The sequence below is a fragment of the Fringilla coelebs genome, assembly GCF_963513975.1.
Source record: "Fringilla coelebs genome assembly, chromosome: 1".
NCBI classification, from domain to species: domain Eukaryota; kingdom Metazoa; phylum Chordata; class Aves; order Passeriformes; family Fringillidae; genus Fringilla; species Fringilla coelebs.
The window spans coordinates 38,244,279-38,261,066 of NC_140028.1; the positions used below are offsets into that span (position 1 = coordinate 38,244,279).

At 39.7% G+C, this 16,788-nt stretch overlaps 1 protein-coding gene across 1 annotated transcript in view; it reads left to right on the top strand.

The window, feature by feature from the left end:
- Positions 1-237: 237 nt before the first annotated feature.
- CA8 (carbonic anhydrase 8) overlaps positions 238-16,788 on the top strand; it is a gene marked incomplete at its 5' end in the record, with an annotated part of 49,813 nt that continues 33,262 nt past the window's right edge. The window contains 3 exons of the mRNA XM_084226484.1: positions 238-316; positions 624-815; positions 4,492-4,616. Coding sequence (XP_084082610.1) covers positions 238-316; positions 624-815; positions 4,492-4,616 — 396 coding nt within the window. The remainder of the gene's footprint in view (positions 317-623; positions 816-4,491; positions 4,617-16,788) is intronic.

Sequence of the window (16,788 nt, forward strand, 5' to 3'; positions counted from 1 at the left end):
CAGCGTCCCGCCGGGAACGCCCGCTGCCACCTCACCTCTAGCTCGCCGTGCGGCGTCGCGCCGCTGGGACAGCGACCGGCTCCCGGCGCTGCCCGGCGGCCGCCCCGGCCCGGCCCCTGCCCGGCGCTCGCCGCCACCCGCGGGCGGGGGCGGAGGGCGGGGGGAGGTCCGGGCGCGGAGCCGAGCGCCGCCAGCCAGGCTCGCCCCGCACACGCTCGCACTCCCCACAGCCCGCCCATGGCTGACAGGAGCCTGATCGAGGGCGCCGAGCCCCTGCCGCGCCGGGAGGAGCCTCCGGAGTGGGGCTACGAGGAAGGTGAGGAGCGGGTGGCGATTCCGTCGGGGAGAAACTTTGTCCGCTGCCGGGGGAAGAGGAGGCGGTGTGGGAATTCCAGTGGCGGGGCACGGCGGGGTTCGCTCCCCGGCCGTCCCGCGGCGCCGGGAGCGCACAAGCGCCGTCCCGCAGCAGGTCCATCCCCGGCGGCGGGAGCGCAGCGCGGGGCGGCGGCCGCGGAGCCGCGGGGTCCGGCCGGGCTGCCCCTTCCCTGCCCGGGGACAGCGTCTGTCTGACCCGCAGCGCGGGGTGCCGGGTCCCCCCTGACCGCTCTTCCCTTATGCTTCAGGAGTGGAGTGGGGGCTGATTTTCCCCGATGCTAACGGGGAGTACCAGTCGCCCATTAACTTGAACTCAAGAGAAGCTAAATATGACCCCTCGCTCCTGGAAGTGCGTTTGTCACCGAACTACGTGGTGTGTCGTGACTGCGAAGTGATCAACGATGGGCATTCCATTCAGATTGCCCTGAAGTCAAAATCAGGTATGCTGAGACACGGCCTTGATTTTCCCGGCTAAAGCTTGTGTTGCCTGAAGACTCACTGCACTCATGTCCCGGAGCTTAGGAAAAGCAGCCTTTCCCAGCTGAGAGCAGTTGTGCCCATTCCGCATGGACTATGCCCAGACTATGATGTTGACTTTGGTAGGAAGAGGAGCAAGTGTTGCAATGGGAGTTGCAGATTTTGATGCCAGGCTGGGATGGTCAGTGAGATTGCTTCAAAGCAGGTCCAGAATTTCCTCTTGTGGTGGTGGTGGTTTCCAATCCACTGGCATTAACAGCTGTCTGCACTCAGAAGCAGTACAGACCATTGCTAAGACAGTGTAGTGCCAAACTGCTCTGTACAGCTGGCAAGATTTGTTCATGGTTCAAAGACCACGTAAGTTAAAAGTCTTTTTCCCATTAACTTGAGTGCATTCTAAATACTACCTACAACTTGGACAGCTTAAGATAGATACACCAGTTATACATGCTCACAATATTGATGAGGACCAAGTAGAAGGCAGTTCTCATTTCTTAAAGGACGACATTTTTAGTGTCACTCATCAAATTCGATTAGGAGAAAATAATAAAGGAAACAATTCCAAACATACGTGAAGTTGCAATCTTATCCAGACCTTTCATCTGGATAAAGATGGCAAGAGAGTAGGGAGGAAAAAAGTCCACTTTGCTTTCCAGCACTGCAGTAGTTCTTGCCATGTTTTTGGAAGAGCCTCCATGTTATTCCAACCAGTCTTAGCTAGTAACAGCCCTTTGGGGGCATTTAAACAGCTGGACATTGTCAAACCATGAGACATTCCAACTTCTGTTTCCTTCTGAGAAATCAGTAGTATTGGGAACTGCAGCTGTGCTAAGTGAGGGAGTCAGTTCAGTTTTTACACAGTTTTTTAAAAAGGAAGGGTTTGTTATCTTAATAATGATGTTTTTATTTAGAATTTTATTTCTATGATAATTTCGATGTATTTTTGCAACACGGAGCGTTTCTTTCCATGGAATTTTGCAGATTTGCAATAAAAGAGAAATGTTATACTTCCAGTCAGTTTTACTGCCTTCATCAGAAGCAGAGTTCTTTTCCCAAGGGATAAGGTTCTCCCTGCAGGATCAGGAATTCTTGAATTCTCCTGTGGAGGAAGTGAGAGTGACCACGAGTGACCTCATCATTCGTATGCCAAAATACAACTCCTTCCATGCTACCTTTTCCAAGGGCACTTTCTAATTTAGTAGTGATTAATAAGATGAGACCAACACACCTAAATGCCTTTGCAAAACCATTAAGAGAATTAGAAAAAAAGGAAAGAGTTTTTTATACTTGAATGCAATGTGATGCCAGACAGAGGAGTCTTGAATTATAAGAAAATGTAAAATAGAGAAAAAAGTTTATGACTGAAGTATAGAATTATGATTTAGGAACTCTTGGTTTAGTTTCAGATTTTTGTTAAATTTAATGTTATGTAATTTGCCATTTTCCCTTTGTAAACTGGGAATAATTTGGGAGGGAGAGGACAACATTTATTAAACCTACCAAGAGGAGAAGAGAGTTAATAAGCTGTGACTGAACCTGGCCTACTATTCTGGCCATTTTTCAGGGATTGCAGAAACTCCTGCAGTTTCTTTTCCTCACAGGAGGTCTCTGATGACAAATCCATTTAGCTGGATTATTTTGTTGGGAACTATTGAGCACTGGGTGCTTTTGAAATTCTGTCCAATTAATGTGCAAGAGATCCTCATCTACTGTAATGTTAGCAGTCAAAGTTCTTTATGGAAAAAAGTAAACTGATTAAGATACATATTAAAAATAAATTTGTCATTACTGGTGAGTGTTTTTATCTTTTAATTCAAGACACGCAGTCCATATGAAATTTCAAAATCCTTCTCATTATTTAATTGCAAACATTTTCATAGCTGCTTTCATTTTGATAGTGGAACATGTGTTGTGCATTAGGTGGAAGAGCCATGACCAACTATGAAATAGTTTTATCATGGCATCAGTCTCCTAACTGAATCCTTGGAAATAAACTCTTTGAAGCTCCTGGAGATCCAGAACTGCATCATATAGACAACATTTGTTTTAGTAACAGTTTTTCTCAGAGTAATGTTTTAAAACAGAGAAAACACTCAATTATCCTAATTGAGATGATGATGATTATACTGTCCTAATTAAGCACTAATTGAGTATCATTATTCTTTTTGTTTGTCCAGATTTCTTAAATATTTCAATTGGTTGTTTCCTTGAGCATTCACTGGATTTGTAGATTTTCCCTCTAGGGGATATGGCTATAGACAGAATATAGATAAAGCAAGGTTAAGGAGAAAATCTGAATCTATAACTATATTTAGGACATTTCATTTTAGAAACTCTAATTAATGGCTGTTAGATAAGTTGTGATGAATTATTAAAGGAGGATTAACTGGAATATTTGACTTTTTTCCCTCCAGCTTAGGAAAAACAAAATTGATCCATTTTATTTCAATTTTTTTTACAATTTCATACCTTTGGTTTTGTGTTTGTACAATTGTAATATGATTCAATTGCTATCTTATGTTTTAGTATTACACCACCTCTTGTGCTCTAAGCTCAGGTGGTATAGTTTGTGTGTCAAAATAGCTATATATTTTGGAACTAATTCCCTGAGGCTATATTTCATGCAGTTAATAATCCTTATCAATTATCAGCGATTGTAAAAGATTAATTCCAAGTCTATGAAATGTAAGCTAGAATTTAATGGGTTCTGGGGAAGACTGTGAATGCCCTTAAATTAAACTCAGCCCTGCCTGGAAGCCAATATTCAATGATTTTAGTGGGAAGTTACCTCCAGCTTATGATGTAATATTTGATCTAAAGCAGATTCAGAAATCCCTGGGCAAAATGCTTCCATTGATTAATTCCAGAGCAGATTGGGCCTCACAATTGCTTGCTTTTACTGCTTCTGGTGGAAGTCTCTATTAATGCAAAAGTACTGAGCAGCTAGATACATTTTTTTGTGCACGTGTTGTGATTGTGGACAGATGCTTTTAAGAAATTCCAGATGTTTAAAAAACTGGAGTAAGGAAAACCCATGGCTGCCTAGAAACTGTATTTAAGTAAATGAAGTATTCTGGTTTTGCTTCAGTGTGTAGGTTTGATTATATTTCAGTGTGGAGGCGTTCAGTATCTCAGAAGCCTGACAGGTGGTATATGAGGGAACACCTTTACCTAACAAAATATTTGCAATCAGAAGTTTTCTATCTGTTTCTGTGACCCATAGTAAATATAGGTGATGGAAATTAAACATTTGGACAGCTTGGAGGTTACTTCCCAGTTCAATTCAGAACCCCTGCCACCTGTTTAGAGCACACAGTTGATGTCTTGGTAAGACAAATAAACATTCCCTCTTCTGACTGGTAAAGGTACAATGCTTTTATTTGGTGTTCTGCATCATAAAACCAAGAGTTCAATATGACAGGAGTTTTGCTGTTTTTCGTAACTGCCTCAATTCATGTTCTGTACCTGCAAGGTTCTTCAGAAGTAAAGGTGACAAGTCTCTCAACTTAACTCTTCTCCTCTCTGGTACCACTAAGAGTATAGAAGATTGCCACAGACTCCTTGTTGTATTTGAAGAATATATTCAGTGGCTTGTCTGCTTTGAAAGGCAAGTTCTTCACCACTTATCTTCTTTCCCAGTGTTAATAGGGGGGCCATTACCTCGGGGACATGAGTTTGAACTGCACGATGTTCGATTTCACTGGGGGAGAGAAAACCAGCGTGGTTCTGAACACACAGTTAATTTTAAGGCCTTTCCCATGGAGGTAAGAGTTCTCTGCATTGTATAACACCCCTGAAATGCAAAAGCTTTTATTTCATTGCCTGAATTCTTGTTAGCCCAAAAGCGACTTCCTTTTAGCTCTGCATGCTTAATATTTCAACCACAAAGCTGTCTTCCTGGGGTGTGCTTTAGTGCAGGTAAATTAGGATATGCATCTGGAATAGAATGCCTCCAGCACTCATCACACTGTATGATTAATTGGTCGTAAAGTTAACTTGCAGAATTATTAACTTCTTTCTTATTAGTGTTCTAACAAGATCTGCCATTTCAACACTTCCTATGTCACCTTGACTAATAGCTATAGATGGGGAGAACTAGCCACTGGAAATATTTCCATGGTGAGTAATAACAATTTAGGTCAATTTGGAGCAAGTGTAGAGCAATTTGTTCATGAAACAGCTTTACATACTTGAAAATTGAAGATTATGTGATAATCCTCTGTATGTTCTCCAAGACCTGAAAAAGTGATTTTGAAATAAAAGCAAAGTGATAATGCAGTCTTCAAAAATTCAGCTCCTCATGGGGTTCATGTCATAGGCAACACAAAATGCTTGGTCCTGTTTCTCCTGCCCTCCAGCAGTGGTTTGTTTTCACTTCCCACTGTCCCATTACAACTGTCAAGGAATGGCCTGGAATATTCCTTAGCCCCTGGGCTGCAAGACTACTTTTAAAATATACCAATCCTGATGTTTTCTGACTTCAGCTTTTATCTTTTATTTCATCTTTTAATCTTTTCTCTTTTATTTCATTTGTTGTGCACTATTTGTTTTAAAGAAACTCAAAATTTTTTTGAGTTCTTTAATTTATTTTTGCCTTATTTATCTATCATAATCCCTCGTGAGTCTGAAACTGTTTTCTTTATTCACTGTGTTCAGTCCTAGGAACTTTATTATGTAGTGTTCATGAGTGCCTGACTACTGGAATAGAACTGTCTTATGGAAAAGAATATAAAAATATTAAAGAATATTAAAGCAACTACTGCAGAAATAGGTGTAAAAATCTTGTGGACCTACATCATCCATCTGGTTCTTAGGGTTCAAATACTTTCTTTAAGAGTTGTGGGTCAGATTTTGGTCTCTGCTATTTGCTATTTTGCACTGGTCTATCACAACCTCCCATATATAAACTTAATCATTTGGAGCTTTCAGGTTGAATTGAGTCAGATCATACAATATTTATGTTGGAGAAGGCCTTTATGATCAACAAGTCCAGTCATAAACCTAATACTACCAAAGTCCTCCCTTAAACCATGTCCCTAAGTACTATATCTATGTGTAGGTCCCCTCTGCAGGCTGATTCCAGGCAGGTCTTGGAAATGCAGAATTGCTTGAATGGATAAGACTCATTAACCAAAGGGAAAACAAAGCAGTGACTTCTGCATCCTGATTACCTGGCACAATATACACAATATGATTTATATGGGCAGTAAGACCTTCAGGATACTGCAGTGTTCCCCTGAGGCAGGAAGTAGCCAATTCATTATAAAATAGCTCTGCTTAGTGCTTTTCTTCAAGGCTGGTCCAGTATGTGGTGATTGAGAAATACTCATGTGAGCTATGCTGAGAACTGTACTTGAGAATCTATCAGGGTTTCCTGTCTCTTTGTTAATTAAAGATCACTTGCAAAACATCTTGGTGGTATGTGGGAACAGTTCATTGAGAATCTGCAGAAAACCTAGAATTATCTACTCCAGATCAGTCCAGAGAAAAATATGCTTGACCCAGAGGTAAAAAATAACAAACTTAATAAGTCATGAAGGGATTTCATTCTTCACCTACTTTAAAAGCAGTACAGCAGCTGCACAAACAGAGTTCTGGCACAGTTGAAGAACATCACCTGGAGGTGAGCAAGACAGTGTTTTTCTGTTTCCTGCATCTACGCGGCTTTCAACTAAACTCTAACTTCCAAGAAATAATTACTTATGCAAAAATTCTCAAGCAGAAAAAACCTGACCCATAATACACTTTAAATACAGTATGAATGTGTCATTTTGTGAAGAGATAAATTCTTATGGCAGAAAATGGCCAGTTCATCATCTTCTGCCCCAAGTTGCAAGAAAGTGCAGAGTAGTGTTTTGGTTTTTTTGACAGATGAACTGCATTTCCTTCTGCTATATGCCCAAAGAGCTGTTATATTAATTCCCTCTCAAATTGTTCAGGTCAAATATTATACTTGAGCAATAATAAAATGGGAGCTTGTGGCCACTATGATGTTTAGGTAGCACACATGGGACTCCACAACGGAAGATTTGCTGTTTACATTCCAGGCATAGCCTTTTTTTTTTTGGTTTTTTTTAACAATAGCTTTGATCAATGGACCAGGAAATCTTATTTTCTTAGCTTTTGACATTGGCATTGGTTGATGCAGTTGTTGGAAATCATCAAATTCTGAATGTAAATTTACACTGATTTCTACTGGGTTTCACAGATTGACAGAATATCCTGTCTTGGAAGGGGTCCACAAGGATCATCCAGTCCAGCTCCTAAGTAAATGGCCCATATGGGGATTGATCCCACAACCTCCGTGTTTTAAGTACCGTGCTGAGTTTGTGGGTTACTGAGCACAAACATCAATTGATGCCTATTTTGGCTACCTCCAAGCAGTCTGGTGTAGTTTATGCTTTCATACAAAATAAGCTGGCAGTTGCTTGTGTGGCAGTGCATGCCTAGGAATACGTTGCACACCAAGTGCATAAGTTTGGGTCTTTTTCAATTGTAACAAATCTAGTAGGTCATCTTCCTAAGGAACTAGAAATTATTTCCATGGCAAATGATAGGGATTCTCTTCAAAATGGAATTGCTTGGTTTAAGTGGGTATGTTAACAACACAACAGGTTGGCCTAGATAACACACTCTACTACTCTATTTTAAAACTTGAACAGTTCTACAAAAATCAGCTTGTACTTTGATGAGATCTGAGATGACTATCTGAGACTAATTATTGACTGGAGCAGCAGTCTGGTTTTTTAGGGCTGAAGACACTGGTCAAAATAGTAGTGAAACAGCTTCAGATTACCATGTAATGACCTTTGCAAAAGATTTTGAAAAAGAGTGTAATCTTTCAAAGTTTGGAAGGCCAATCTTCAATTACTTCGTTAGTCTCATCTTTGGTACCATAATTTCTATAAAAGAAGTTAGGCAATATCCTGTATTAGTTGGGTAATATCCCATGTTTCTCAGTGCAAAAATCCATTACTTCTTACTACACAGCCAGGGCCTTTGCATGTGGTTTGGATATACAGTTTCATGGTGAAGTTTGGTAGGTTACAAAGCTCGTGTAACCTCTGGAACAGCTTCTTGAGCTAATACATATTGTCCAAAATGTTGTTCGTGTGGCTTGGAGGCTGAGTTCTTTGTTTTTTTAATTCTTACACGAGGTTCAGCAAAGATGTGTTTTCCACCTTCCTTGACTGAAGAAACCAGAATGTAGACAGTGATGTGCCAGTGTTTTCATTTTCACTGAAAAATCTGTGTTTGCCATAAGTCAGGAAAGCAGGACAAAACAAAAATATTTGCCAAAAGGAAATATGGTAACACCTCTTAAACTGAGGAAAAGCAGAGGGCTGCACGTGCCAATACTCCTCCCTTTTCTTCATGAAAAAAGGAGCATGAAGACCACTCTTGCTTTTTGGGAAGGAAGCATTTGTGCAACTTTCTCTAGGAATCCTTCTCACCAACTACTTCTACTTCACGTTAAAGAGTGCTACTTTGTCATTTGGCCAAAGATGTGTTGGCCATGACATATGCTAAATGTTTAGTAAGGGTCTTAACATTGAGAGACTGTTCCATGCCAGCAAATGGAACAGGGTACCAAATACCTGTGCCTTACAGTACAAAGTTCCACAAAGCAGTGAAATCCACATTTACACATGTGATTTACCTGAAGCTGAGAGAGGTGTAGCAAGGAGAGGAACTCTTTGGCATCATTATTCCTCTCCTTGACGCCAAGAGTATGGGTTGGAGAAGGAGCAAAAGCAAATGAAGAACTAATGAAACAGACTCTTTCCCTTACCTCTGATGTATGACAGGGAGATAGACAAGGATGGGAATTGCAAATTGCTGCTAATTATTTTTGTTAACAAAGTGAAATGGGAGCAGCTAAAAATGAGTTCCCATTGTATCTGATCTCTGTATAAACACAGCATATTATAGTGCCAGGCTGAATGAACTTACAGTCAAAAAATAAATGAAATCCAGCAGGAGGAAGTAAATCACATGATAATATCAGTGCAGGTTTATGGGGAAAAAAATGTTTTCACTGCTTCTGAAATGAAGGAAAAAAGGGAAAAATATAAGGGCGCCTTAAAGTTGTCTCTTCCTCTTAGTTATTCAAATGGTGGTGTGACCAAAGGCACAAACTGACCATAAAGGCATAGCTGTTTCCAGGCTCCTGCTCTGAAATAGAAGTGTATCAGGGAAAATAAAAAGGTTCCTTTCACCACTTGCAGTATAACTAGGAGGATAATTCCCTGTAATCCATCCTCTTTAAAATGTAGGATTACATTAACTGCAAACCATGTGAAAGCTCTCAGTAGAAGTGGGTTGGCAGAAAATAATTTAACAAATATTTCCAAGATGTGCAGGAAGATTAAAAACTATTATTGTCCGTCCTACATTTTTTGAGTACAGAACAGAAGAAAATACAGTTGCTGCAAGGACCCAAATCAGTTGTGGACAGGAATAAAAACTATTCCTTTCTGTTGGATAAGAAAATGCAAACTAATTCATTCTGTAGACTCTTTCAGAGTAACTGAAATAGCTGCTGCAATGAAGGTAACAGTGCAAAACACACTTCCTACCCTCGATTTCTTTTAAACCATGACGTTTTCCTTTGTTAACAAGAAATGGTTCCCGAAGTACTCATCTAACACAGTTAAAGCTTTAGGGCCTCAGGTGAGGCTGTTAACATTACACTTACCTACTAAAGCCTTTGCAGTCTTCAGTGTGGCGTTTTCCCTGTGCCTAGCTCTGATATCAGATATCTGCACACAGTGCACACCCTTTCTGGCATTTCTTGAGAGAAAGTATCATGCTTTCAACACAGAAATTTAATTTTTGCCAACTTGTAATATTCTTTGCCAAGGCTATTTGACCTTGCTGTCTCTTTTAATCATTTTCCTATTACCTTATCTGGACTAAAAAAAATAAACCAGAGTATTTTTAATTGTAATAGAAGGCCTGGGAAGCAGTGTACTTGCCAGTGTGTCTCTCCCTCTTGGTTTAGAGACTGACAAGCTGCAGAAGGACTGGGTAGGTGTGAATGGCAAGCAGAATTCAAACCATGATGACCGTGGTTTCTTTATTAGGACTGTGATCCTAGTAATAAAGTCTAAAAGATAAACCAAGGAGTAAATCCTGTTGTCTTAGTTGGTTGCATTGATTGCCTGCCTGTGAAAAAAATAATTAATCCACTCATATTGACAGCACAAGACCTTAGAATGAAGGATGTCTATGAATTTAACAGGAGGCAAAAATATCAGATTCCAGAAGAGTTTATGTAGCATCATGCTGAGGTCTGGAACTCTGCTCAGACTCTGTCCAAATTTTCTGGTGGAATATTAACTTGTTACTAATAGTCTTGGACAATCTAAATTTTGGAATCGTTGCAGGTGAACACTCTTAGCTGTGATTAAACACAGTGTGCCTTATAAGGAAATGATGACATTTGTGTAATAGCTAGTATCCTCGTCAGGTCATGAATAAGACTACTAATTGTTTAAAGTAATATTTTCATTGGAGAGTATTTAATTTTTGAGGACAGAAGTGTGGAAAAAATACAGGAAATATATTTAAACAGATGTTTTCAGTTTTGTTTTCTAATCTCAGTGATTTCTACAAAAGCAATTTTTTACGTGTTAGCCATTTAGGAATGTAACAGTAATACTTAGATTTACACAGCACTCCATGGGCAAAATTGGTCTTAGCACCTATTCCAGGACTGTCAGTGAATTGTATTATGTGGGATCCTAGTTCCAAATGTGCAGGTGTTTAAAGTATTTTTCTGCACTTTTCTATGTATCATACATTCTATGTATGCAATCCCCTAAGTGATGTGACTTCTCTTTGGAGCTTTTGTGGTGGGTCAAAGCTGTGAGGTCTTTGTTTCCTCCCAGTGTACAGGGAAACATGAAACCATCAACAAGATAAAGAAAAAATTACCATCATTGTAAAAGCACACATGATCAGCTTATGACTCCTGAGATTGCTAGTGCTTTAAGTTCTTTCAGTTATGTTTTTATTGTTGTTGAGGGTTAATTTGACCTGAGTAGGCACATGCAGTCTCTGGAGGTTTTGGGTAATTTGCCAATATGGGCTTTGCTTGGCCCTTGTTTTGCTCACTCACATATAGTTTTTTTTTCAGGAATGTACCTATGTGCTTTCTAGTGTGAGTTCCTGAAATCAGGTACAAAAGTGGGCTGATGTCCTTGCACAAACGTGCTTTTATCATGTCTAACACCTGAAAAAAATTTAAGTTAAGCCCTATGGAAAAAGGTACACACCTTTAGAGGCAGCAAATATGCTACCCTTCTGTGCAAAATCTACAATATATTCATTGGATTGTGGAAGATGTAATGAGCTGCCAGACACCAGATCAAAGAGGAGTGGTGTTAACGGTGTTTACTGAAGCCTCTTTATCTTTTTGTCTGTTTTTTAATAGTAATTTCAGTTTTGTGTGGGGAAGCTCTGTGGCCCTTATGCACCTAAACCACTTTTGAGGTGGCAGTTGCGATCATCTGTGATTAGTAACTTCTACCAGGATGGAGAATTTCAGTATTCATTGAAGAAATAAATAGTTCAAACTAATAAATACTGAGCAGAATAGGACAAAGTAACAAGAAAAAATTTGCAAGAGGAGAAAAGCTGGGTGAAGGAGAAGAGAATGAGAAGAAAATGAGGAGCAACTGAGGAGGGGAGCTCTTCTCTGGGCTCCCTGTTAGACCCAATCTCAGTCTATTAGTCTGTTAGTCTCAGTTTAGTTCTGCCAGAAGCCACAGGCAGTCTTTGTGTTTTGCCTGCATCAAATTTTCTTGCAGCCCTGCTGGGCTAAGGTGAGATGTTCAGTTGCAGCCTGTTTGGTGGCACTGCATCCTTGTGGAGGCAGGCGTGTAACCTTGGACAGGAGAGCTCTTAACATACCCCTCTGTGGTAGCAACACTACAGCCTCTGACACTTTATGGAATTCTTTTCCATTCCTTGAGCAGATTTTCAGCTTTGCCTTCTCCTTAACTCAACTTTCTTACATAAGTGTCTTGCTGACAGTGCTTGGATTCATGGATATAGGGGTTGCTGTCAGACAACCCTTATAGAAAATTCTGTTCCCCAGCTCTAACAGAATGGCTACTTATGGAGCTGCTGTGGGAAAAGGCATTCTGCAGTCTCTTAGCAGATGGGACTACTGAAGAGGATTTAAACTTAGTTTGGAGCTCAACAAGATTGCTGCTCAGGTCTTTGCCATTTTTCTTGGCTGTGTGCCCTTGCTGTGATTTGCTTCAGTTGTACATAATTTTCTAATTTCTGCCATGATCCTTGCTGGCACTCTGCATGTATTTTGCTTCAGTTTCCTGCTGCTTTGGTTTTCCTATTTGGTTTTCCCTGGCACTTTGCCCTAACCACTAGTTTTACTATCTAAAACTTATCACTTGTTGAAGAAGGGGAAAGGAGATTCCTTATTTTGTTGTTTTCCCTTCTGCATGCTTGAGTCAGGACCAGTTCCAAGACTGACCCGAATGCATAAGTAAATACTCTAAAAACCAGAAGTAATAGCTTTTTGATCCTAGCCCCAAATTTCATGTTATTTGTACTAATGGTGCACTCATGGCCCTCAAGAGGTAGACGATGAAATGTGTAGATCACCTAAGATCCGGAAACCTTAGGAGGCTTCCAGAAGTATTTGCTGTTGTGCCTGAGTGCATCACGAGCACAAATAATATAATCCTTAAAACATCAGTGCAAGGGAGATGAGTTCTCTTGCTATTGCCAAAGAACTGGTGGGAAACAAGTTCAAAGGGATTATGTTGTTTGGCCATGATCACACATGATGCCTTTTGTAGAACTGGAGGAGAACTGACTCAGGATTCCTGGATGGTTGAATTCTAGTAAGGGTTTCAGACACTGTAGTCTTGGAATACCCAACTTGGGTTGTAAGTCCAGTTTCAGTAATTTGACCACAGGGCTATCTGATGCCCTGGTCCACAGGCCACACTGCTGTTCATGAGATACTGGTCATTCCTGACTTTTTATTGTCCCAGCATTAAGCCACATAATGAACTGAATGGGGAAACAGATAAAGTTTAGCAAAATTGGTGGAGTTCATGGAACTGTGGAAAAGTATGGCATGCTATTACACAATCTGCAAACTTGAAATTCAAGAGAAGACTGTTGGAGAAGCATTACAAAGTTTATTATTTTAAAGGAAGCTTAGCCAACATTACAGGAAAACAAAAACCTGCCTGAGTTTCCTAGAGGAGTGTATTATGGAAGAACAACTGCTCCCTGGATAACAGTCAAGATTATGACTTAAGAAGATAATATGCAGCTGCAGATTATCATATCTTAAGAAAGACCATTACCTTTGAAACACAGGGAACTGTGGGATACAAATCAGTTATTAACAAAACATGGCAAATTAACAGGGAAGGAGTGTTTTCTATTCTGCCTTCATGAGAGAATCTACTATTGAAAAGGAAATCTGTGATTTAAAACCTTCTGCATACAAACAGTCTGGTTTTAAATCCAAGACAATAGATTACAGGCAACACTTTGGAACTGAACATGCTTTTATTAAATGCTTAGTCACATAAATAACAATTCCAGAATTAAATGCTTGACCTATAGCTCTTTCTGTTTTCTGTCTTCTTGGTAATATTGCTAGTCTGTAATGTAATCAACTATCTATCAAGGTCTAGTCTTTTTTCCAAGCTTCACCCTATCTAAGTGTGGAGCTATAAAAGCACATGCAGACATGCACATGCACCTTCTCAGACTGGTAAGAACACAGAGTGAAGGCAGGCTGGAGAATTTTGCAGTAAAATCCTCTCTTTTCCTTCCTGGCTTTCATACTTCAAAGGAAGGAAAAAGAAAGGCTTGAAAGTATATTTGTTTCTGTTAGCATAGGTAAAGGCAGACCCAGGGCACTTCAGCCTGCATGTTTGCTGGGGCCAAACGTGGTAGGGAACAATAAGCTGCTCTGTGGTGCTCCTTGCTTTGCACACTGAGCAGAAACTTGGCACAGTGAAGAGTCTGAGCTATGAATCTGACAGTAATAACTGTGTAGCTGTTTAGTTTCTTACCATTAAGTTGATATTGAAAGTTGGCAGCATAGAGACAGGGACATTTTCAGTCCTTTCATGCCTTTTTCAGTCCTTTTCTTAGCCTGTATACTTACATTACAGTTTAAAAAAAGTTAATTTTGATTAATTCCTGTTTTCTTTTAATCTCTGGTGCCAGTACACATAAGCTGTGCTTGTGATTTCAAACGTGAAGAAAAAAAAATACATAAAGATGATAAATTTTGTATTCTCAGTTTCCCCTACACCCTATGATGTTTTTGCCAGTGATTTTCCTAAGAAACAGGCAAGCTAATGTTATGTGTCAGTGGCTTATGTGGGCAAACAAGGACATAGGTAAAAACATCTGTGTTTCAGTTGCATTAACCATGAAGGTTCCTTTTTTTTTTTTTTCCCCCACGTTTTTAGACCTCCTGGCTTCGTTTCCCAGAACAGAAAGAAGAGTGCTGGTTGGATTTTTATGGTTCCCATTGCTTTTCTTTTTAGCTTACTCTTTGTAGCTGTCGTGTTTTGAGTTTTTCCATGTACATCAGTACTTCCTGCTGTTAATTTCATTTTTTAAATGAACCAATAGTTCTTTCTGTAAAATGAAATGAGGATGCTGCATGTGATTAGACTTTTCAAAGGGAACAGAGATTCCTGTTTAATATTAGATGTTGCAATGTTTTTATTATTCTGTTATCTAGATACTTCTTTAGTGAGTTTGCCGAAAGAAACTGCTATAGTGTTTCCTGAGATGCTGCAATTAATTCAATAGTCCCAGGATTCGTTACCTCTTTTGTGGCACATCTGAAGGTATCCCACTCAATTGCTTTGGCTACTTCTGCTTTCACTAGGCTGGCTTGTTTGGAAAGAGAATAGATTTTGAAAGGCGTCTTTGCAGTCCTTGCTTTTATAATTCAACAAAAATAACTTTTTTTTTACAGCTGTTCTTCTTTCAGAGATGTTCATGGAGAGGAGAGCAGCAGTCAGCAAAGGTTCTGAACCGTGGTATCCCAGTCAAGCATATGTTCAGCATGTTTTAGCTGTGAATTTAGCTTTTGACCTGAAACGTAGTATCTCACTCTGTGATTGTGAAGTTGTTTGAACAGTATCTCCAGGATACCTTGTGCTCTGCTACATCTTGATTTATGTGCACCTAATTTCTCTGATCTTAGATTACAGATTTCTTTGTTCAGGGAATGTCATCTTGTTCTGAACATACTTGGAGCCTGATGATTAAAGCGCAGACTGGATCTGCTCAATCTTTAACACTTTCAATAAATTATAACAAGTAGAAGTTGAGCAGAAGCTGTGCTTTCTCTTCTCCTACTTTATATTAATCAGGAGATAATGCTAACAGTGTTGTCATCTGTGTTCATTGGAACTGCTTTCAGTTATGTCTCTTAGTGATGAACTTAGTGTTGCTTTCTAAGATAGGCAGAGAGTTCCCTTTATTTCCTTTATGTATTTATGTATTTATTTTTTCATTACAATGATCCATGTATAGAATTTTAAAGAGCATTTAAATAATACTGAAATTTAGTGGCATTTTGGCACCTATCCACTATAGAAGCCTTGAAAAATTCAAGTTTGGAAGCATAAACCAAGTGCACTAATTTATAACCTAACGACATTCTCATCCTCTTCTTAATTTTGCCCAGAGTTCATGATCTACTTATTTTGCTTCTATTTGCATTTGCATTTTCAAGGGAAGCATGTTGACGTTGACCAAACTATAATGTTTAACCATGAAGACTTTATGGCTATGCGTTTCTTTGTTTTGTGTACAAAGAAGTATGTACACGTACTCCTGCTTCTCCTAAGATATTTTCAAGCAGTCTCTGTATCGATTCCATTAACTTTATTTTTCTAAACCTCTCCTTCAGGCTGTTAATAACTAACTTTCTGGTTTTTTAATCACTTTTCGGGAAGCTGCGTGCCCTGGTCATATCCTTGGTTTGGTCCCCTTGTGAGGATTTGGAACTTAATTGCTGTATGTTATGGTCACTGCCAACAGCTTAGTCAATTGCTTCCTGAAACAATTCAGTGCCAAGTCAAGTATCAACTCATAAATTCTTGTGCACATGTAAAATAGCAAGACACAATTTTTCCACATTTTGTCCTCCTGAGATGTTGCTTACGCAATATTTGTGCTGTTGAAATTACACATTATTATTGTACAACTAGACTGTGTTGCCTTCCACTATTACCAGCTGAAATCCTGAGCTTCACTTCATCCCTCTCAATCCAGGAAAAAGTCTTCCTGCTGGTCATAGTTAGGTAGCCAGAGTTTGCCATTTTTACTGTTCTCTACTCCATTTTTATGGCATGTTGTGGATGAAACTGGAATGTGCTGATCCCTGGCAAACTTGGGTGAGTCCAGGAGAACTTTGATATCTTTACACTCTTTAGCAGAGGAATTCTAAGCCTGCTTTAATTTACCTTAGAGATATGTATTTATCGCTGAGACTGTGTTTATGAAAACAAAAGAGTGTTTCAGCTACACTCTTTCTCAGCACTGACAGAAATATCACGAAACCCAGTCTGCTCAGAATTTCTAGACTGACATGTTTTAGGTGCCCCTCTGATTAAGACATTGTGATGCAGTATTCCCCTATTATTATCTTGATGTACAGCATGTATGTATTGAAATAATAGTTGGGAAGATATGAGAGCAATGACAAATCTCCCATCCTTGAGAGATCTGTTGAGAGGTGCCTTCTATCCTGTAATATTATTAGGCTAAGCTGACGTTTCTGGAGCTTGTGACACAAGCTAAAAAGGAATAGCTGTATATCCTAGTTCTGAGCAAGGAACAAAGGTTACTAGATTAATTTACACACGATGCGGCATGCACTGAAGAAAGAAGCTTTTGTAATAATTAGCT